A 21,126-nucleotide genomic window follows, 5' to 3' on the forward strand; every position below is an offset into this window, starting at 1 on the left:
TTTTTTTTTTAACAGATTTCTAAGTTGTAGTTTCATCACTACTTAGTTGTTCAATTTTTAAACTGGAAGGATTGAGATTAGTATCGTCATAAACACACAGATTTTTGTTTTTATAGGATTGCAAAGTCTCTAATTAGTTGAAAAGCGATGAAAGAAAAGTTCTTAATTACAGGAGCATATGCCCAGTAATATTCAGAAAACACTAATGTTTGAAGAAAATAAAACAGAACAGGGTTTGAACCCTTGTGTTCTTTTCTTTTCCTTTCATAGCAATAATTATTGGCCCTGATGGACATCCTTTGACTGTCTACCCTTGCATGATTTGTGGGAAGAAATTTAAGTCAAGAGGGTTTTTGAAAAGGCACATGAAAAACCATCCCGAACACATTGCCAAGAAGAAGTATTGCTGTACCGACTGTGATTACACTACCAACAAAAAGATAAGTTTACACAATCACCTGGAAAACCACAAGCTAACTAGCAAGGTAGAGAAAATCATTGAATGTGATGAGTGTGGAAAGCATTTCTCTCACACTGGGGCTTTGTTTACTCACAAAATGGTGCACAAGGAAAAAGGAACCAACAAAATGCACAAGTGTAAATTCTGTGAATATGAGACGGCTGAACAAGGGTTATTGAATCGCCACCTTTTGGCAGTCCACAGCAAGAACTTTCCTCATATTTGTGTGGAATGTGGGAAAGGTTTTCGTCACCCATCAGAGCTCAAAAAACACATGCGAATCCATACTGGAGAGAAACCATACCAGTGCCAATATTGTGATTATAGATCTGCAGACTCTTCTAACTTGAAAACGCATGTAAAAACTAAGCATAGTAAAGAGATGCCGTTCAAATGTGACATTTGTCTTCTAACTTTCTCAGATACCAAAGAGGTGCAGCAACATGCTCTTATTCACCAAGAAAACAAAACACACCAGTGTTTGCATTGTGACCACAAGAGTTCAAACTCCAGTGATTTGAAGCGACACATAATTTCAGTTCACACAAAGGACTACCCCCACAAGTGTGACATGTGTGATAAAGGCTTTCATAGGCCTTCAGAACTCAAGAAACATGTGGCTGCCCACAAGGGTAAAAAAATGCACCAGTGTAGACATTGTGACTTTAAGATTGCAGATCCGTTTGTACTAAGTCGCCATATTCTCTCGGTTCACACAAAGGACCTTCCATTTAGGTGTAAGAGATGTAGAAAGGGATTTAGGCAACAGAATGAGCTTAAAAAGCATATGAAGACACACAGTGGCCGGAAAGTGTATCAGTGTGAGTACTGTGAGTATAGCACTACAGATGCCTCAGGTTTTAAACGGCATGTTATTTCCATTCATACAAAAGACTATCCTCATCGCTGTGAGTACTGCAAGAAAGGCTTCCGAAGACCTTCAGAAAAGAACCAGCACATAATGCGACATCACAAAGAAGTTAGCCTGTCCAAATAAGTTCACAGACTTTTGTAAAGATGTTGCTCTTATAACAGGAAATTCATTTTAAAGTCTGTCATTCTTGTTCACGTAAAATACCATATACATCGATTTATGCTACTTACAAATACTATTATTTGCTTCTATTTTTCTTTACATTTTATTCAAAGGGTGTTCTGAATCCTATTCAGTTTATTTAATAAATGAGGAAAGGTGGCAACAATTAAGTTGCTTTTAAAAAAGTAATCCTTGATTCTATGCTAAATTTTCAGTATTAGAATCTTTACTGTTCATTTGTTTACCTTATTCACCTTGATGGTACTCTGCTAAGACAAAATAATTTAAGATTGGTAACTCTAATAATCAATCACTTTGACCTGTTGTTTTTGACATAAATTTTTCACATTAGAGACATCTGCTAATGTGTAAGTGGGAGATTCTATAGTCTGTTCATATTATAATATGGAAATCATTTCCTTATCAATATTTTCAGATTACTTGACAATGATACTTTCTGTTTGAGCTGCTAGGATTGCGGATTGTGGAATGTCAATTTGGGTTTGTTTAATTTTTATTTCGCTTATTAGGCAAAAAGTAATTTCCAAGAAAACTTTAGCCTTTTTCATAGTGTTTATATCTTTTTTTCAGCCTAACGAAGTTTTGAAAAACATTACAGAAGATTTTGCTCATACTTGTTACTTGTTCTTTTTCTTTGCTTTTTTGTGTTGAAATAGTTATGTTCTACAAATGAAACTTGGTGTGGGCCAAATTTTACAGTATTTTAGAAGTAAATTGTGGACCTTAGTTTTGGGGTTTTTTTTGCTTTTTGTTTTTGTTTTGCAGCTTAGTATATAAATGTTCCCTAAATTTTTGGTAGGTGTGTTGCTCTTCATGCACACAGTCCCCAGTTTATACCTGTGATGAAAACTGTCAAATTTATAAAAATATAAAATATGCAGGGATGTATTGAGAGTATTTTGTAAACTTGCTGTTCAGAGAAACTAAATTTTGGTTGAGGAATTAGAAGGGAAAAATAAGACTTGTAAAAGTGAAGGTATTTTCCTTTAACTTTGGTAATAAAAAAATGGAAGTTAAGTGTTTTTAGACAGAACATTTCATAGTTTCAACTTCAGACTTATTTAAGTTTCTGGAAGGTTAATCCAGACATTTGTAATTTAGTTTTTTCTCAGAATTCTGTGAGGGAACTGTCTTTGCAAGGAAAGTAGGACCAAAAGGAAGTTGTGTTTCCATGTAACAGAAAGAATGCTGATTACAACTTAGAGTTGGCAAATTGGTCCTGCTTTTTATTTCTTGGTTGCCAAACCTGAAGAAGACTTAGCATAGGAGTTGACTTTGATTAGAAGATAAAAGTATTTTAAGTTCATTATGAAAATCTGTTGCCTTGGAATACATTACCAGTTCTTTCAGGTTTGATTTTTGAGAGTTGATGTGTTTTTAAGCAGTCAGTGATATTTATACATATACATATCATATACATATATTATATATGTATGTATATGTAATTCTGTTAATTAGAATATAGTTCATAGGAATTTTGAAGAACAGAAAACAATATGTAGATTCCTTAAATCAGCTTTTGACCCATACCTGGCACATTGCAGAAGATTAGAAAAAAATTTCCTCATCCTATAAAATCTGCCTCCTGGCTTCATTATGGTGCTTCATACCAGTGTTTCTATCTGGATATACCTTTAACTTTTCTCTGCCATACTCCTATTCAGAAGTTACATTTGTAGGATTATAAGTCTAAATGTTTGTTGTTTCAAATGCTTTAGTCCAATTTTAACATGGTTTTGGAGCATGAGAATTTAAGCTTAAAGTCAGCTGAAGCCTTGAAATGGATTTTGGAATCTCTTACGCCTTTTTTTCCTCCCTTATGTATCTCCACTCAGTTTTTAGTGTTAGCCATTATACTGTTTTTGAAAACCCTATTTTTTGTGTGTGTGAGAATCTTCAACCTTTTAAACCTACTTTGAATTTGACTTTTCCCTGAAGTAGTAAAAAAGGAAATATTTAAATGAAATTAAATTTATGAATCTGAAACTTACTGGTAAATCAGTACAGATAACTAGGTTATTTATGTTTTTTAAATAAACTGAAAGATAAAGAACACAATACTTTCACATATTTCTCACATAGTCTGGAGTAATACATAGTTTTGTTTTTTTTTAAGCACAATGTTGAAACCTTTTAAAGGTAATAATAGTTTGGTCAGATAAATATAAAATATATTTGTATAAAGAAAACATGAAATTGTACTTACTGTTATATACCATGATTAGTTACAGGCTCGTTTTAATTCTTACATTTGATTAGCAAAGCTAAAAATGTTGTTTCAGTTAAAAGTTTTAAGAGGTACAGATTTTTACAAGAACATAAGTTATTGTTTCATTGAAATTGCCTATTAAAAATTATATGTCTTTTCCTCAGTACACATTGTAAAATACTTAAGAAATTCGTAAAAGGAAAATGTGACAGCTATTGTAAATGTGTACTTGAAAATAATAAGCAAATAAAATGGAGAATATTTTCTTGTTAATAAATGTTCAGTGTATTTGATATCAGTACTATAAACAGACTTTATTGAGGAAAAATTTGCAGTTTTGCTAAATTTAATCTCTCCTGGAATGCAGGATGCTTAATTGCACTCAATTTTTTTGTTACTTAGACACCAACACTGATGATCCTGTGAATTTACAAGAGGTGGTTCAGAGTGGTTAGTAACTACTAAGCCATTCAATGCACATGTTCTTAAAATTCATGTTTTAGCATCTCCCTTTTCTAAGATAAATTTTCCTTGCAGGAAATTATTTTTGAGATTTTAATTTATTTCAGTACAAATCCTTTTAATCAGTGATGATTGCTAATGTCTCTGTAGCAGAAAGACCCTGTTTTGGAATATCTCATTTGTGCCTTATTCCTTTATGCTCAATTTGTAGTAAGATTTTTAATATGCTACATAAAAATATAATTTTAAATACTTGTCATAGTAAAATCAGAAACTAGATTTACCAGGAGTCAAAAAACAAGCAGAAAAGATTGAGACACTTGATTAGACATTTTTTGAGGTAAAATTCATGTTACAAAAGTCACTGTCTTAAAATATAATTAGTGGTATATTTAGTACATTCATAGTGTTATTCTCCTGTCTCTTAAGTGTAGATGATGCAATGTAATTGAAACGTTTTTTACTTTAAAGGTAAAAATAGATTGTATTGTACTCCACTCTCTAGAAACATGTTCACCTAACAGTTGAAATAGTAACCTTAAATGGTAAGAGAACATAAATGTCACTGGCAAGAGCAGTAAGTTAGACAAGACAATGGCAACAATAGATATTAATACCCCTAACACACTCAGTCTGTCCTATGGTTTCCAATTTATTTTGCCGGGTTTTTCTGTATTTTCTACAAATTGTAAGACTTGCATGAAGAAAAACATTATGATCAGTCAGTATCATAAAGATGTAATTCTTGAAAGCAGTAGCTTTTGAAGTGGGAGCCAGAGATTACAAGTGTTAACCACAATATTAAAATTTGTATAACCTGGAAACGTAAGAATATAAATCTTGAACCAAGTCTACCTCTTCTGAATAAGAAACCACCTTAGGCCCAAAAATCTGTTTGGTTGATTGGTTGGTTGGTTTTACCATAGTAAGAAAAGGGTAGTTGTGGGAGATGTAAAAAAAAAAAAAAAACTCACTTTTTTTTTTTTACTCCCTCCCGTAGTACCAGGAATTGAACCCAGAGTCTCTCACATGCAAGGCTGGGATAGCAGGTATGCACCATCATGCCTGGCTAAAGTTTACCATTTTAATCATTTTTAAGTACATGTAGTTTAGTAATAAGCATAGTCTTATTATGAAACATAAATTTCTTGCAGAGCTTAAACTATACCCATAACAGTAGTTTATTTCTCCAGTCCCTTTGGAGACTTTCCAAGTAGAATCCGATGTAGTTTCTTGGGTTTTTTTTTAAAGACTAAACTATATCACTTAATATCCTTGTTCCTAATCTTAGTGAATAAGAGTTCAGTCTTTCATCATAAAAGTTCGATACTAAGCAATGTCTTTTAAAAATATGACTCATAACTATGTTGAGATAGCTTTTCACTTTGTTGTTAAATCTTACCAAAACCTTTTTCTACATTAATTACGATGATCATGCCCTTCATTTTTTGTCTGGTTTTTTTGTTAATGTGTTACAAGATATTGAGGTTGAACTATTCTTGAATTCCAAGAATAAATTTCACTTGGTCATGGTGAGCTATGGTTTTCATGTGATATTTAGTTTGCTAGTGTTTTTTGTTTGATTAGTTCTTGGTTTTGTTTTTTGTTCTTATTTTTTGGTATCAGGACACAGGACTGTTTGCTTTTTGTGTGTGTTTCTTTCAGGTTTTAGAACTGATTTCAGAGAAAAAACTGAAACATGGGGTCCAATATTTGGGAAGATTTTTTAGGAGGATTCGTGTTTTGATTCTTTTTAAAATATTTGGCAGAAATCTCCTCCTGGTCTTGGACTTTTCTTTGTAAGAGATTTGTAACTACTAATTAAACCTCTTAACTAGGTTTGTTTATTTAGATTCTCTTATTTCTTCATTATTCACTTTTGGTAGATTGTTTGTTTCTAGGAATATATTCATTCCATTTATTCATTAGTCTTTATCCTATTTATGTGGAATTGGTTAAATGTTTTATTTTCAATTTTATTTTTGTCTTTTCTGCAATTTTTAAAGTAAGTTAAATCTACACTTTAAAAACTGATTTAGATAAGAATTTGTCATTAAAAAAATCTTTTTGTAAATGAACTACATTTTCTTGCTTTTTCTGCTTTTTTCCATTTTATCTGTTTTGATCTTTATTATTTCCTTCCTTCTGGTAGGTTGAGTTTATTATCTTTTTCTTGTTCCTTGAAGTGTAAAGTTAGATTGTTGATTTCATCACTTTCTTTTTGACTTACATATTTGCAACTAATAAACTTGACCGCTGTGCTGCTTTTCATTGTTAACGTGGTGTATATTTTGTTTTAATTTGTCCCGAGGTATTTACTACCATCCCTGTTGTTCTTACAGTTGGTGATGTTTTTGTGAGTATCAAACCCACAGCCTACTGGTGTATGTTACACATTTATAAATATGACAAAGCTATCCCTAAAGCCTACCTCTGACTTCTGAGACCCACTGATGGTGTAAAGTGTATTCCTTAGTTTCAACATAACCTGTTGACTTTCTTTTGTGTGTTTCTACTTGCATTCTTTTTGATTCTGATATAATTTCAGTCTTATCAAACTTGTTAAGACTTGTTTGGGACCAAATATGCTGTCCAGAAAACATTCCATGTGTACTTCAGAAACTTATTTTGTGGCTAATTCTGTTTTCTTTTCATGTGTTTGTTATATCCAACTGGTTTCTAGTGTTTTTGAAGTCTTTTGTTTCTTCAGATCTTCTTTCTAGCTTTTGTATATATTATTGAAATGGGCTTTGAAGTCTACTATTTTATTGTGTCTCTCTTTCTCCCACTAATTCTTCAGGTGGTGGTGGTGGTAGAAGTGGGCTTTTTTATTTTTTTATTTTTTTATTTTTATTTTTGCAGTACTGGGGACTGAACCTAGGGACACACTGAACCACTTCCTCAAATCTTTTTTGTTGTTTTTGTTTTCGTTTGTTTTTTGTCTGTTTTGTTGTTGTTGTTTTGTACTGGGAACTGAATCCAGAGATATTTAATCTCTGAGCCAAACCTTCATCCCTTTTTGTTTTATATTTTGAGACAGGTTCTCACTGAATTGCTAAGGGCCTTGGTAAGTTGCTGAGACTGATCATGCACTTGTCATCCTCCTGCCTTAATCTCCCATATTGCTGTTATTACATACATGTGCCATCATGCCTACCTCTTTTCTCATTCTCTCAATATTTTCTTTGTATATTTAGGAGCTCTGATGTTTGCTGCAGGAATATTTGTAATTGTTTTATCTTTTTGGTAAATCTTTTTATACAGTGCTCACTCTTGTAATAGTTTGAGAATGTCTGTTTTGTCTGTTGTAAACATTCTAGCTCTTTTTGTAAGAATTGTCCTTTTCAATTTTTTTTTTAACTTTATGTGTCCTTAAGCATGGTTATTATCTTGTTGTCACCATATAGTAAAGACCCTGTTTTGTTGTCATTCATGCTGTATCTTTTTTGTTGGGAATCGGTTCATTAATATTTGAAATAATTGCTAATAGAAAGCCTTCATTAATGGCTCTTGTTTTCTGTATTACTTGTAGTCTTACTCTTCAAGATTGCCTCTCCACTGCCTTCCTGTATGTTTCATTGATTGATTTGATTGATTGATTTTGTGTGTGTAGTTACATGCTTTGATTATTATTTTTGTATATATTGAATATTTTCTTTGTGAATGAAAGAATATTTTCTTTGTTTGCTTTTTGGTACCAGGAATTCAACCCAGGAATGCTTAACCACTGAGCCACATCCCCGACCCTTTTTTGGAATTTTTAGAGATAGCATCTCCTGAGTCTCTTAGAGCCTTACAAAGATGCACAGACTGGGTTTGAACTCAAGATCCTCCTGCCTCAGCCTCCTGCGTTGCGGGAGTATACGTGCATACCACCATGCCTGGCATTAGTGAAACGTCTTTGTTTTGTTTTGTTTTTAGTTGTTGATGAATCTTTATTTTTTAATTTATTCGTATGTGGTGCCTAGGATTGAACCCAATGCCTCACACATGCTAGGTAAGTGCACTACCACTGATCTACAGCCTCAGCCCCATAATGAAACTTTTTAAGGTTTATAACATTGTTCTTTAATAAAACTGAATTTTGAGTTGCATACAAAATCTCTATTTTTCATCTCCAGCCTCCCCACTTCATTATCTGTTGCATCACCTTCATGTATCTTTTACTCATTAGCTGTAACTTATATTTACTTTTTTTCCCTAAGTCTTATATAGGAATTAACAGTTTTAAGCACAGAATTACATTAAATCCAATCACTGTTTTTCCATGAATTTACTTGTACTTTCACTGGAGGTTTTTTGTTTGTTTGTGGTGATCAAGATCTAACTTAGAGGAAATAAAAAGAAAGATCTAGTCTTGGGCATAGTACATATAGCTCTTCCCTTGAGCTATATACTCAGCCCTTTACCGGATATCTTTATATCTTCATAGGATTTCAGATTGCCATCTGCTGTTCTTTGGTTTCAACTTCTGTCAGTTATGGTGAAGCAGATAGTATGATAACGGACTCCCTCAATTTTTGTTAATCCGGAAAAGTCTTATTTGACATTTTTTATTAAAGATGAATTTTTCTAGGTAAATTTTCTGTTGACACAGGATGTGTGAGTGAGAAAAAGAGTGCATTAGCTAGGACTTCTACAATGATATTTGTGAAGAGACATACTTTACGAGGGGCATACTTACCTTGTTCCTGATATTAGTGGAAATGCTTCATTTTGCATTGTGGGTATTCCATATCAATTTAAAGATTTTTTTCTACTCCTTGTTTACTGAGAATATCTGTCATGAGGAATTTTTTGTCAGGTGCTTTTTCTATGTCATTGTAGGATTTTTTGATTTTTTTTTTTTTTCTATGTTAACTTGTTTTCTAATATTGAGCCAGCTTGCACACCTAGGATAAATCTCACTTGGTCATGTGTATAATTTCTTTATAGTTTCTTGAATTCAGTTTGCTAATATTTTGTAGAGGGTTTTGCATATGTGTTATGAGACATTGTTTTATAGTTATGTTTGTTTGGTTTTAGTAATTAGACTAATGCAGTTCTCATATTGAGTTAGGAAGTATTCTCTCTGCTTCTGATTTTCAAAAAAGACTGGGAAATTAATACAGTCATTAAATGTTTGGTAGAATTCACCAGTGAGCACATCTGGATCTGGTGCTTTATTAAAGGTTTAGAAGGTTATTAAGTAGTGAATGAGTTATTTGAGTAGGTGAGTCTTTTCAATTGTTTTTCATTTAACATGATCTTTGGCAGATTTTGTCTTTTAAGTACTTGATCCATTTCATCACAGTTGTCAAGTTTCTGTATATAGAGTATTTCAGAGTACTGCAGTATTATCCTTTTAATGTTCATGAGATCTGTAATGATGTCCCCTTTCATTTTTGTATTACTAATCTCTCTCATTCTCTTGTCTGTTCACTTGAGACTTAATGATTTTATTGCTCTTTCAGAGAAACAGCTTATTCTTATTGGTTTTCACTATTGTTTGCCTGTTTTAAATTTAATCGACTTATGTTCTGATTTTTTTATATTTATATTCTGCTTAACTTAGGTTTAATTTGTTCTTATTTTCTTAAGATAAAAAATTTGATTAATTTTTGATTTTTTTTTTCTGCTATGTTTATTCCATGCTGGAAATTCTCTGTTCTTTTATTCTTGAATACCACACATTTTGATTTAGTTTGAATATCTAAAAATAACTCCTGATCTTTCTGGCCTGTTTACTGTTTCTTGAAGAGTGGTTATTTAAACTCTACATGTTTTGAGATTTTCTGTGAGCTCTCTCATTAATTTCTAGCTTAACTTCATTGTGGCCTGAGAAAGGAGATACTGCTAGATTTCTATTCTCTGTGACTTAACATTTTGTCTTATGTCACAAAATATGTCTATCTATGTACTTAAGAAGAATGTGGATTTTGCTGTTGTTGGAAGCAATCTGTACATGGAAATTAGATGAAGGTGATTAATGATGTTATTGAATTCACCCATGTCCTGATTTTCTGCGTAATGTATCTGTTCATTTCTGAGACAATAGTGTAGACTTGAGAGCTCTAAAGATGATGGAACAGATCTAGACTCATTCTTTGACCCCATCACAACCAAGAAAGGAAGCAGTGAAAGAAAAGCTAGTAAGAAAGGTTGGTAAATGGGTTAATATAACACTAAATATTGCACAGTTTAAAATTCAGAGAGACTTAGGGTTAGGTTACCAGAGCAGAAAATAATAGAAATTTTTTTTCTCTCAACCTGGACCAGTCAGGGTTAGTGGGGAAAGGTAATAGGAAAACAAAAAGCACATTATTCTTCTTTATTAACAGGTGAAAAAGAAGAGTGGACAAGAACAACAAAAGAAGTGCAAGAAATCAAGCAGTTTAACCCAAAGTGTAGACTAAAAGCCATGACAGGACACAGGTATCTAATCCACATAACAGTACCCCTATTAGCTATACAGCCGGGAAAAGAGCTTGTATACCACACAAGGCCCACAGATAAACTATCTATCTTCAGACCCCATAGTTTCAGATGGGAGCAAGGTGCTTGCTTGCATAGCATAACCCTGAGTGCAGTAGAACAGTGTCTGTGATAAACTCTGAGACCAGGAGGACCCTTGCTTGCAGAAAGCTATCAGGCTCTATGCCACTTTAAAGAAACCCTGTGGAGGGGAGCAATTGCAACTTCCTGCAGCAGTCAGATCACAGGCTCTGAGCCCCACATCCTGTGCTTCTGCATCCTGCAGAAAAAGTTAGTACCCTTCAAGTCTGAAGTCTCAGGCCCCTTGACTGTTCAACAAACAGGAGGATGGTGAGAAATCCATAGCATCCTAGGATATAACTTCTGTGCCTAAGCATTGCTAACAGAATTCAAACCTGAAATTGATGGCATCTAATTGCAAACCAAGAAGATTAATTTTACAAATAATTAATTATACAATCTTTAATAACAGATTTAAACGTATTCCAGAATATTATGTTTATACCTGGAGAAGAGAAACTGTGGAGAGAACATTATAAACTAAGTATGTGGTTTTTCTAGGGCTGATTAGTTTGTGGATTTTCTCTGAAGTAATTGTGATAAATAGAGTTCAGTGTTTTCTCTTAAAGTGATATGATTCTGGGATCACAAGAGTACGCAAATTCAGTGAAAGTATCAATGCTTGAATAGTCACACAACCCAGGGTTATTAAGAGAAAGAAGCTTACTAAAATAGACCATTGCCAAATTAACAGTCATTCCAGCACATATGTAGACATGCAAACAAAATGAAAATGCCAAAGAACAAACTACCCCAAAACAGCCCACAACACTTCAAACACTGATCTTATAGACACATCAGTGAAGTGATCTGAGAAAAACATTCTAGAAGGTTCATATTTAGAATGTTGAGTGATTTAAAGCAATGTAAAAGAAATGAACTTGAAAACACAGGAAGCAAGGAACCATACAATTCAAAAGAGAACTAAAACCAGGCACAGTAGTGTATGCCTGTAATCCCAGGGGCTTTATAGGCTGAGGCAGGAGGATTACAAATATAAGCTGGCCTAAGTTTAGTGAGGCCCTTTGCAACTTAGCAAGGCCCAGTCTCAAAACTAAAAACAAAATAGGACTGGGGATGTGGCTCAGTGATGAAGCACCCCTGAGTTTAATCCATAGAACCAAAAAATAAAGCAAAACTAGATATGGTCAATAGATCAAAAATTCAGTGGAAAGTCAATAGATTCTCAGACCATGGTAACCAACTATATAATAAATATAAAATCAATAATTTTAAAAAGATACTCATAGACCCTGACCATAATAATATTAAGAGACTAAGTTTAATGACCAGTAGTGTGGAAAAAAGCGCTGAAATGCTAATCAAAAAGGGATGTACATATATCAATGGAATGGCACTTAACTCTAATGTTTATGACTGTACAGTTATTTACCCCCTTTAATTTTATTTGGGGTCTATGTTGTATTATCTATCCTATGGGTGGTGGCTTATTAGCTCATATTAATTTAGATAGTTTGTTCTTGAAGCAGTATTTCTGCAAAACATTAATCAGGCAACAGTTATTAGAGTTTACAAGGAAAATACCAAATGGAATTAACAACAGTAAAACATTTAGTTTGTGTGATAACTATCTTGAATTTTGTCTGAGCTATCCATTATATCCCCTGTTTGAGATCACAATAATTTTACAACAGAAAACAGTCTTTTGATTATAACTTCAAATAAGCTAAAGTCTGGCTTATTTTGAACCATTCTGACGTGCAGCAGGGTGGGAGGCAGAGCCTTATCTCAGGTAAGGCGGGGCTGTCTACAACTCTTAGGTAAAGTGATCTTTGCCTGTGTCTTAAATGTCATCATTTTAAGAAGCTTACATGTATTTTTCCTGAGTCTATATGAACAGTTAGTTAACACAGTGTAACATTATATCTAAAACATAAATCAAAGAAAGACTGAGACTTTTAACTTTCCTTTTGTGTGGCAAAGTGGCAAGATGCTTTCATGTTTTAAGATATTAACTTTTAAACAAATACGGCCCTAAGGGTCCTGTTATAGAACATTAAATGGTATAAGTAAATTCATAAGACTATTCTTGACACAAAGAGGGACCACCAGAGTGAAGAGAAGAGAAGGTTCAAACATAGGGAATCTCTACCCACTTGCACTGAGGTGACAGAAGTTGTATAAGTCCCATTCTCCTGCCAAGAGGAGTCATTATCTAACTTACATTGGGGTCACACTGTTGCAATAGAAAATAAGCCTGCAAGGTTTCAGATCCGGAGTCAAATGAAGAGGCTGAATGTTTCTGAGGAGACAGCAAAGGGGGTGGGGGCGAATTCTGTGGTGGGCAAGGAGGTCAGGAAGGGCAAGAAACAGAAACACCCTATAGTGGATATTGGTCAGGGAGGAGGGGATATGGTCAAGGTGGCTCAGATCCCCATGAGGGGGAGAGCCAGCAGGAAATGACTGTGGACCCCATCCAGGGTTCATCACAGAAAGACTTACCTACCCAGAAATATTTCCTTCTCCCTTCTACTAAATATATTTTTGTACCTTTTATTTTTCTTTTCTATATGCTGATCCCTTTTTGTTCACATTCTGAAACAACTGACTTTAGATAAATTACTCGATTTTAATTAGATGAAATATTTTGTTATGTACAGTATTCTAATTGAAACAGTTGAAACTTTTGGGTTCCTTTGTATATAGAATTGTACCTTAGTAGGACTTAACTCTTAGTAACCTTGTTTTCAGTGATGACACAAAGCAATTTAAAAAACTTTTTAGTTACCAATCTATGAAACCATCAATAATGTTTAAGTATATTACCCCATAGAATTTAAGGAACTAGCATTTTAACTTTGCAAATTAATCAGAAGTCTCTAACTCACACATTTGAGTAATCCCATACATGACAAATCTGATTTTACTGTAAAAACCAAATTATCAGACAAGTGTATTCAATAGTATCTGCCGTCTCTTTTCTGTGGAAGAAAAGTCCTAGAAAAAATTGATAATAGTCATTTTATAGATAGCGTTTAAGAAAAACAAAACAAGAATGCTAGAAGAAAAAGTGATAACGGCCATTAGCATGAGAGAATGAGAAAGGCAGAGAGAGGGAGGGAGAAGAGAGAGAGAAAGTTCGGGTTTGCAGGAAGAGCAAAGACAATGTAGGGAAAATCTCTTTGCACTTCGCTGAGCACTCTCAGAAATTAAGAAAATCCCTAAAAATGTTGGGATCTAAGTGCTGTTTGGTTTGAGGTCCAGGGTGAGGTGGAGGGACTCTTTAATTAACTGAGAGGCAACCCAGGGGGATATGGGTGGGGATTGAGAGGCAACACAGCGGGGTATGGGTGGGGATTGTGAGTGAGCTGCCCATTGCAAGAAAGGAATTGGTGAATACAGAGGTGAGTGAAGGGCGAGTTATCCAGGGAGTCATCACTACCACTAGATAAGTGTGGAGGCTAAGCCCATAGGGGTACCTGGGTGCCCAGCACCAGGACTTGCTTAGACAAAAATGTCCTAGAGAGAACCCAGGACCAGAGTAGGACTCGCAAGAGGCAGTCCCCTCAGGAAAGAATCCCCATCAGTCTGGAGCTTTCCTGCCTCTCAAGGAAGAGTCCCCTGCAGCCCAGAGCTCTCCCCCAGCAGTCAGTATAGGATTCAGCAGTCAGTATAGGGATTCAGTAGTTGCAAGACTGGGGGTTCCCTGGACTGAGGAGAGCCTCAGAGGTGCTGGACGCTCAAGGTCACTTCCCAGGTAACCAAAGGCCAGCGGGAAGACACTTACCAAATGAGGCTGGTGTCTGGATGTGGAGGAAAGCATCCAGGTGAATGGAAGATGAGACCAGCGTCTGGGGGCTGGGGGAGTCTGGGGCATCAGATGGGATTCCACTTGCCTAAGTGGCAGTAGAAGAGCCCATCCTAGTCATGGCACCAAGGAGAGCACCCAGACACCACTCCAGATGTGGGAGTTCACACAAGAGATGTTATTAAGCGGACAGGCAGAGTGTCTGCCCCCAGGGTGAGAGAGAGCAAGAGTGAGGAGAGAGAGTGAAAGTGAGGAGGGGAGAGAGAGAGAATGGCAGGGGAGCTATTCTTTAGTGGAATTTCGCTGCTTAATAACAAAGGACCAATGGCTGGTGAGGAGGTTCACAGGCTAACAATCTGGACCAATGACTTGACTAGGAGATTTGTGGGCTAACAATCTGGGTTGTAGAGTGGTATGGGGGAGGGAGAATAATGGCGGCAGCAAAATAGCAGATCTGATACCAATACTTTGAATAGTACAAAGATGTCCTAGAACTAAACAACTCCAAAACCATTTATTCACATTATGGTTGAAAGAACCCATTTATTTAGTTTAGTTTTTAGGGGAAATAATATCATTAGCTATTGCTTATGTAAAGAAAAAAACTGTTCAAAGTAACGTGTATTCCATTGTGAATTTTATATGTCATATCAGAAGCTATATATGAACTTGTTTGTTTCTTTGGGACCAAAAAAACCTAACAAGAATTTAGAGGAGGAAAAGATTTTTGGCTCATGGCATCAGAGGTTCAGACCATTGTTGACCCAGTCCATAGTTCTGGGCCCAAGGTGAGAAAGAATATGTGGCAGAAGGGTATGGTGGAGGAAAGCAGCTCAGGAGATGGCATCAAGAAATAGTGAGAATTTTGTTCACCAGGGACAAAATAAAAACCCCCAAAGCACATCCCACTGACCCACCTCCACCAGTCACACCCTTTCTGCCTACTGTTACCAACCAGTTATTCCATTTCAGTGGATACATCCATTAATTAGGGTAAGGCTCTCATAACCCAAACATTTCTTCTCTGAACCTTCTTTCACTGTCTCACACAAACCAATCCAGTAACCCAATCCATTGTCTTAGAAGTAATCAATGCAGAATAATCAAGACTTGGTTAATTCTTGGTACATTGTTCTAAAGCAAGGAGGTTATTTAATTAGAATAATAATCTCACTCCTCATCTTTCAATACAGTTAGGAAAAAAGTTACCTCTATTTCTAACAACTCATGACTAACACATAAACTCAGGGCCAAGGATTAAATTTTATATTCACTGATGGATATTAGATGTCCCCTCAAAGATGGTGGTTTTTCCCCTCAGATGTTAGTGTTGAGGTAAAAGAACATTTAAGAAGTGGGAAGTCCTAGGTCAAGTGAAGCTTGTCCTTGGAGGGATTGAGGTATTTTTCATGGGACCCTGGTTAGTTCTCATAAGACAGTTGTTATTAAAAGAGCAAGCCTGGCTCTATCAAGTTTTGTAGCTTCCTATTTAAGATGAACTTTCTTTCAGAGTTATGTTCAAATACTACAATTGCTACAAATGTATATATAAGAAGCAAGAAGGTTTTTTCTACAGAAAATGGTTTAAGTTTATATGACTACATAGTTTTTTTTTTTTTTCTCCTTAGACTGTTTAAATGGTGGGTTTCAATAACAAAAAAAAAAAAAAAAAGATTCAGTTGGCATTTTTTAGCATCAACTACATTTGGTTATAGTGCATTATTTTGTTTCTGAATTTCATTAGCTAATAATTTATTAAATATTTTATATCTATGTTCATATTTCCTGATACTATGTCCTTTTATAAAACTTAAATTTTTAAATTTATTCTAATTAGTTATACATGATAGTAGAATGCATTTATATATTTTGATAAGTCATACATAAGTGGAGTATAATTTTTCATCTTTCTGATTACACATATTGCAGGATCACATCAGTCAGAGGTAATAATGATAATGTCTGTTTCACTTTACAATCCTTCCTGCCCCCATACCCTTTCTTATTGTTTGGTAAAATTAACCAGTGTAATTGTCTGAACCTGGTGATTTCTGTTTTGAAAGATTTATTCTATTGAATACAGTATCTTTAATAGCTAGAGAATAGTTGGATTGTCTATTTCATTTGGGTATATGGAGGTAGTTACAAACAATTCCATGAAAGTTGTCCAATATATGTTTGTAAAGTTGTTGTTAGTATTTTTATTGTTCTTTGAGTATTTGCAGAGCTCACAATAATGTCATCTTTTGTATTCTTACAATAACATGTCTTTAAAATTCATCAGTATTATAGAGATTAATAAGTTCATGATGTGCTTAATGAATCAGTTTTTATTTTATAGATTCCCTATATTTTTCTCATTTTTCTAATTTCTGCTTATTTTATTATGTTCTTCTTTTCTGCCTGCCTTTGATATTCTCTCGTTATATAACTTGTTTGTTAAGTAGAAGCTTAGACAATAGATTCGAATAATTTCCTCTACTGTGCTATACATTTCCCTGTGTTGTTTTAGTTGCCTTTCCCTAAAGTTTAATATGTTTTTACCCTTATTTCATATTTTCTAGTTTCCTATGACATTTGCTCATAGGCCCTAGAAGTATGTCTTTAAATTTTAAAGTGTTTTAAAATTTTTGGGAACCGCCATCTTCCACTAATTCGCCAAAATGACAGACACAAAGGGAAAGAGGAGAGGAACCTGATACATGTTCTCTAGGCCTTTTAGCAAACATGGAGTCGTTCCTTTGGCCACATATATGCAAATCTAAAAGAAAGGTGATATTGTAGACATTAAGGGAATGGATACTGTTTTCAAAAAGGAATGCCCCATAAATATTATCATGGCAAAACTGGGAGAGTCTACAATGTTAGCCAGCATGCTATTGGCATTGTTGTAATAAGCAATTTAAGGGCAAGATTCTTGCCATGAGAATTAATGTGCGTATTGAGCATATTAAGCACTTTAAGAGCCGAGACAGCTTCCTGAAATGTGTGAAGGAAAATGATCAGAAAAAGAAGGAAACCAAAGAGAAAGGACCTGGGTTCAGCTGAAACGCCAGCCTGCTCCACCCAGAAAAGCACATTTTGTGAGAACAAATGGAAAGGAGCCTGAGCTACTGGAACCTATTCCCTATGAACTCATGGCATAATAAATGTAAAAAAAGTAAAAAGTCTGTGAACTTCAAAAGAAAAAACGTTTTTTGTTTTCTTTTTGTCATTAGTTTTAGTTTATTCATTATATAAATGAACACAATTGATATGAGTTTAAATCTTTAAATTTGTTAAGGTTTGTTTATATCTATATTGGGAAATGACAAAATTAAATTTTATGACAGATGAGAAGTATATGTAATTGAAAACTTAATTATATGCATAGTTTTGGTGAGAGTACATGTTGTCTTCTTAATGGTTTATAAAACTATATGATATACTTCAAATTATTTTGACACAGGAATAGGTTCATTGACCTTTGAGTTCTAGCATAGAGCCATTAGTTTCCCTATTTCAATTAGAGTGAGTTTTGGTAGTGTGTGGTTTTCAAGGAAATAGTTATGACACTCTTACAGAGGTCAGTGCAAATTCATAAACTCAGTAAGACTGGACTTTGAATATCTCACACACAGCATAATTATTCTTTTTACTTAGATGACAAGAGACTGTATTTAATAGGCAGTTAAACTATATCATTACCCTACGTACATATATGATTGATTACATGAATGGTATGAATTTACATCATGCTTTCTCTCTTCCCACATTCTTTCTTTTTCTCCTCGATTTTCACTCTCTTGCATGCTCCTTCTCTTTAATTCTTCCCACCCATTAGAATAAACTACTAGAAGTGTGATATAAATGGTTTTGGAGTTGTTTAGTTCTAGGACATCTTTGTACTATTCAAAGTATTGGTATCAGATCTGCTATTTTGCTGCCGCCATTATTCTCCCTCCCCCATACCACTCTACAACCCAGATTGTTAGCCCACAAATCTCCTAGTCAAGTCATTGGTCCAGATTGTTAGCCTGTGAACCTCCTCACCAGCCATTGGTCCTTTGTTATTAAGCAGCGAAATTCCACTAAAGAATAGCTCCCCTGCCATTCTCTCTCTCTCCCCTCCTCACTTTCACTCTCTCTCCTCACTCTTGCTCTCTCTCACCCTGGGGGCAGACACTCTGCCTGTCCGCTTAATAACATCTCTTGTGTGAACTCCCACATCTGGAGTGGTGTCTGGGTGCTCTCCTTGGTGCCATGACTAGGATGGGCTCTTCTACTGCCACTTAGGCAAGTGGAATCCCATCTGATGCCCCAGACTCCCCCAGCCCCCAGACGCTGGTCTCATCTTCCATTCACCTGGATGCTTTCCTCCACATCCAGACACCAGCCTCATTTGGTAAGTGTCTTCCCGCTGGCCTTTGGTTACCTGGGAAGTGACCTTGAGCGTCCAGCACCTCTGAGGCTCTCCTCGGTCCAGGGAACCCCCAGTCTTGCAACTACTGAATCCCTATACTGACTGCTGAATCCTATACTGACTGCTGGGGGAGAGCTCTGGGCTGCAGGGGACTCTTCCTTGAGAGGCAGGAAAGCTCCAGACTGATGGGGATTCTTTCCTGAGGGGACTGCCTCTTGCGAGTCCTACTCTGGTCCTGGGTTCTCTCTAGGACATTTTTGTCTAAGCAAGTCCTGGTGCTGGGCACCCAGGTACCCCTATGGGCTTAGCCTCCACACTTATCTAGTGGTAGTGATGACTCCCTGGATAACTCGCCCTTCACTCACCTCTGTATTCACCAATTCCTTTCTTGCAATGGGCAGCTCACTCACAATCCCCACCCATACCCCGCTGTGTTGCCTCTCAATCCCCACCCATATCCCCCTGGGTTGCCTCTCAGTTAATTAAAGAGTCCCTCCACCTCACCCTGGACCTCAAACCAAACAGCACTTAGATCCCAACATTTTTAGGGATTTTCTTAATTTCTGAGAGTGCTCAGCGAAGTGCAAAGAGATTTTCCCTACATTGTCTTTGCTCTTCCTGCAAACCCGAACTTTCTCTCTCTCTTCTCCCTCCCTCTCTCTGCCTTTCTCATTCTCTCATGCTAATGGCCGTTATCACTTTTTCTTCTAGCATTCTTGTTTTGTTTTTCTTAAACGCTATCTATAAAATGACTATTATCAATTTTTTCTAGGACTTTTCTTCCACAGAAAAGAGACGGCAGATACTATTGAATACACTTGTCTGATAATTTGGTTTTTACAGTAAAATCAGATTTGTCATGTATGGGATTACTCAAATGTGTGAGTTAGAGACTTCTGATTAATTTGCAAAGTTAAAATGCTAGTTCCTTAAATTCTATGGGGTAATATACTTAAACATTATTGATGGTTTCATAGATTGGTAACTAAAAAGTTTTTTAAATTGCTTTGTGTCATCACTGAAAACAAGGTTACTAAGAGTTAAGTCCTACTAAGGTACAATTCTATATACAAAGGAACCCAAAAGTTTCAACTGTTTCAATTAGAATACTGTACATAACAAAATATTTCATCTAATTAAAATCGAGTAATTTATCTAAAGTCAGTTGTTTCAGAATGTGAACAAAAAGGGATCAGCATATAGAAAAGAAAAATAAAAGGTACAAAAATATATTTAGTAGAAGGGAGAAGGAAATATTTCTGGGTAGGTAAGTCTTTCTGTGATGAACCCTGGATGGGGTCCACAGTCATTTCCTGCTGGCTCTCCCCCTCATGGGGATCTGAGCCACCTTGACCATATCCCCTCCTCCCTGACCAATATCCACTATAGGGTGTTTCTGTTTCTTGCCCTTCCTGACCTCCTTGCCCACCACAGAATTCGCCCCCACCCCCTTTGCTGTCTCCTCAGAAACATTCAGCCTCTTCATTTGACTCCGGATCTGAAACCTTGCAGGCTTATTTTCTATTGCAACAGTGTGACCCCAATGTAAGTTAGATAATGACTCCTCTTGGCAGGAGAATGGGACTTATACAACTTCTGTCACCTCAGTGCAAGTGGGTAGAGATTCCCTATGTTTGAACCTTCTCTTCTCTTCACTCTGGTGGTCCCTCTTTGTGTCAAGAATAGTCTTATGAATTTACTTATACCATTTAATGTTCTATAACAGGACCCTTAGGGCCGTATTTGTTTAAAAGTTAATATCTTAAAACATGAAAGCATCTTGCCACTTTGCCACACAAAAGGAAAGTTAAAAGTCTCAGTCTTTCTTTGATTTATGTTTTAGATATAATGTTACACTGTGTTAACTAACTGTTCATATAGACTCAGGAAAAATACATGTAAGCTTCTTAAAATGATGACATTTAAGACACAGGCAAAGATCACTTTACCTAAGAGTTGTAGACAGCCCCGCCTTACCTGAGATAAGGCTCTGCCTCCCACCCTGCTGCACGTCAGAATGGCTCAAAATAAGCCAGACTTTAGCTTATTTGAAGTTATAATCAAAAGATTGTTTTTTGTTGTAAAATTATTGTGATCTCAAACAGGGGATATAATGGATAGCTCAGACAAAATTCAAGATAGTTATCACACAAACTAAATGTTTTACTGTTGTTAATTCCATTTGGTATTTTCCTTGTAAACTCTAATAACTGTTGCCTGATTAATGTTTTGC

General features: G+C 35.6%; 1 protein-coding gene and 1 pseudogene across 6 annotated transcripts in view; both read left to right on the top strand.

Annotated features, from left to right (window-relative positions):
* LOC124973029 (zinc finger X-chromosomal protein-like) overlaps positions 1–6,082 on the top strand; it is a 36,927-nt gene extending 30,845 nt beyond the window's left edge. For 5 of the 6 annotated variants that reach the window (XM_047537233.1, XM_047537235.1, XM_047537238.1 and 2 more), the window contains one exon: positions 271–6,081. In XM_047537233.1, the coding sequence (XP_047393189.1) occupies positions 271–1,457 (1,187 nt within the window). In that variant the 3' untranslated portion in view covers positions 1,458–6,081. Of the gene's footprint in view, positions 1–270 lie in introns of all 6 variants that reach the window. The other variant, XM_047537237.1, reaches the window with a different exon arrangement.
* Positions 6,083–17,154: 11,072 nt separating this feature from the next.
* On the top strand, positions 17,155–17,637 carry LOC124973037 (60S ribosomal protein L21-like; annotated as a pseudogene).
* The last annotated feature ends 3,489 nt before the right edge of the window (positions 17,638–21,126 follow it).

The sequence above is a fragment of the Sciurus carolinensis genome, chromosome Y (assembly GCF_902686445.1).
Source record: "Sciurus carolinensis chromosome Y, mSciCar1.2, whole genome shotgun sequence".
In the NCBI taxonomy this organism is placed as follows: Eukaryota; Metazoa; Chordata; class Mammalia; order Rodentia; family Sciuridae; genus Sciurus; species Sciurus carolinensis.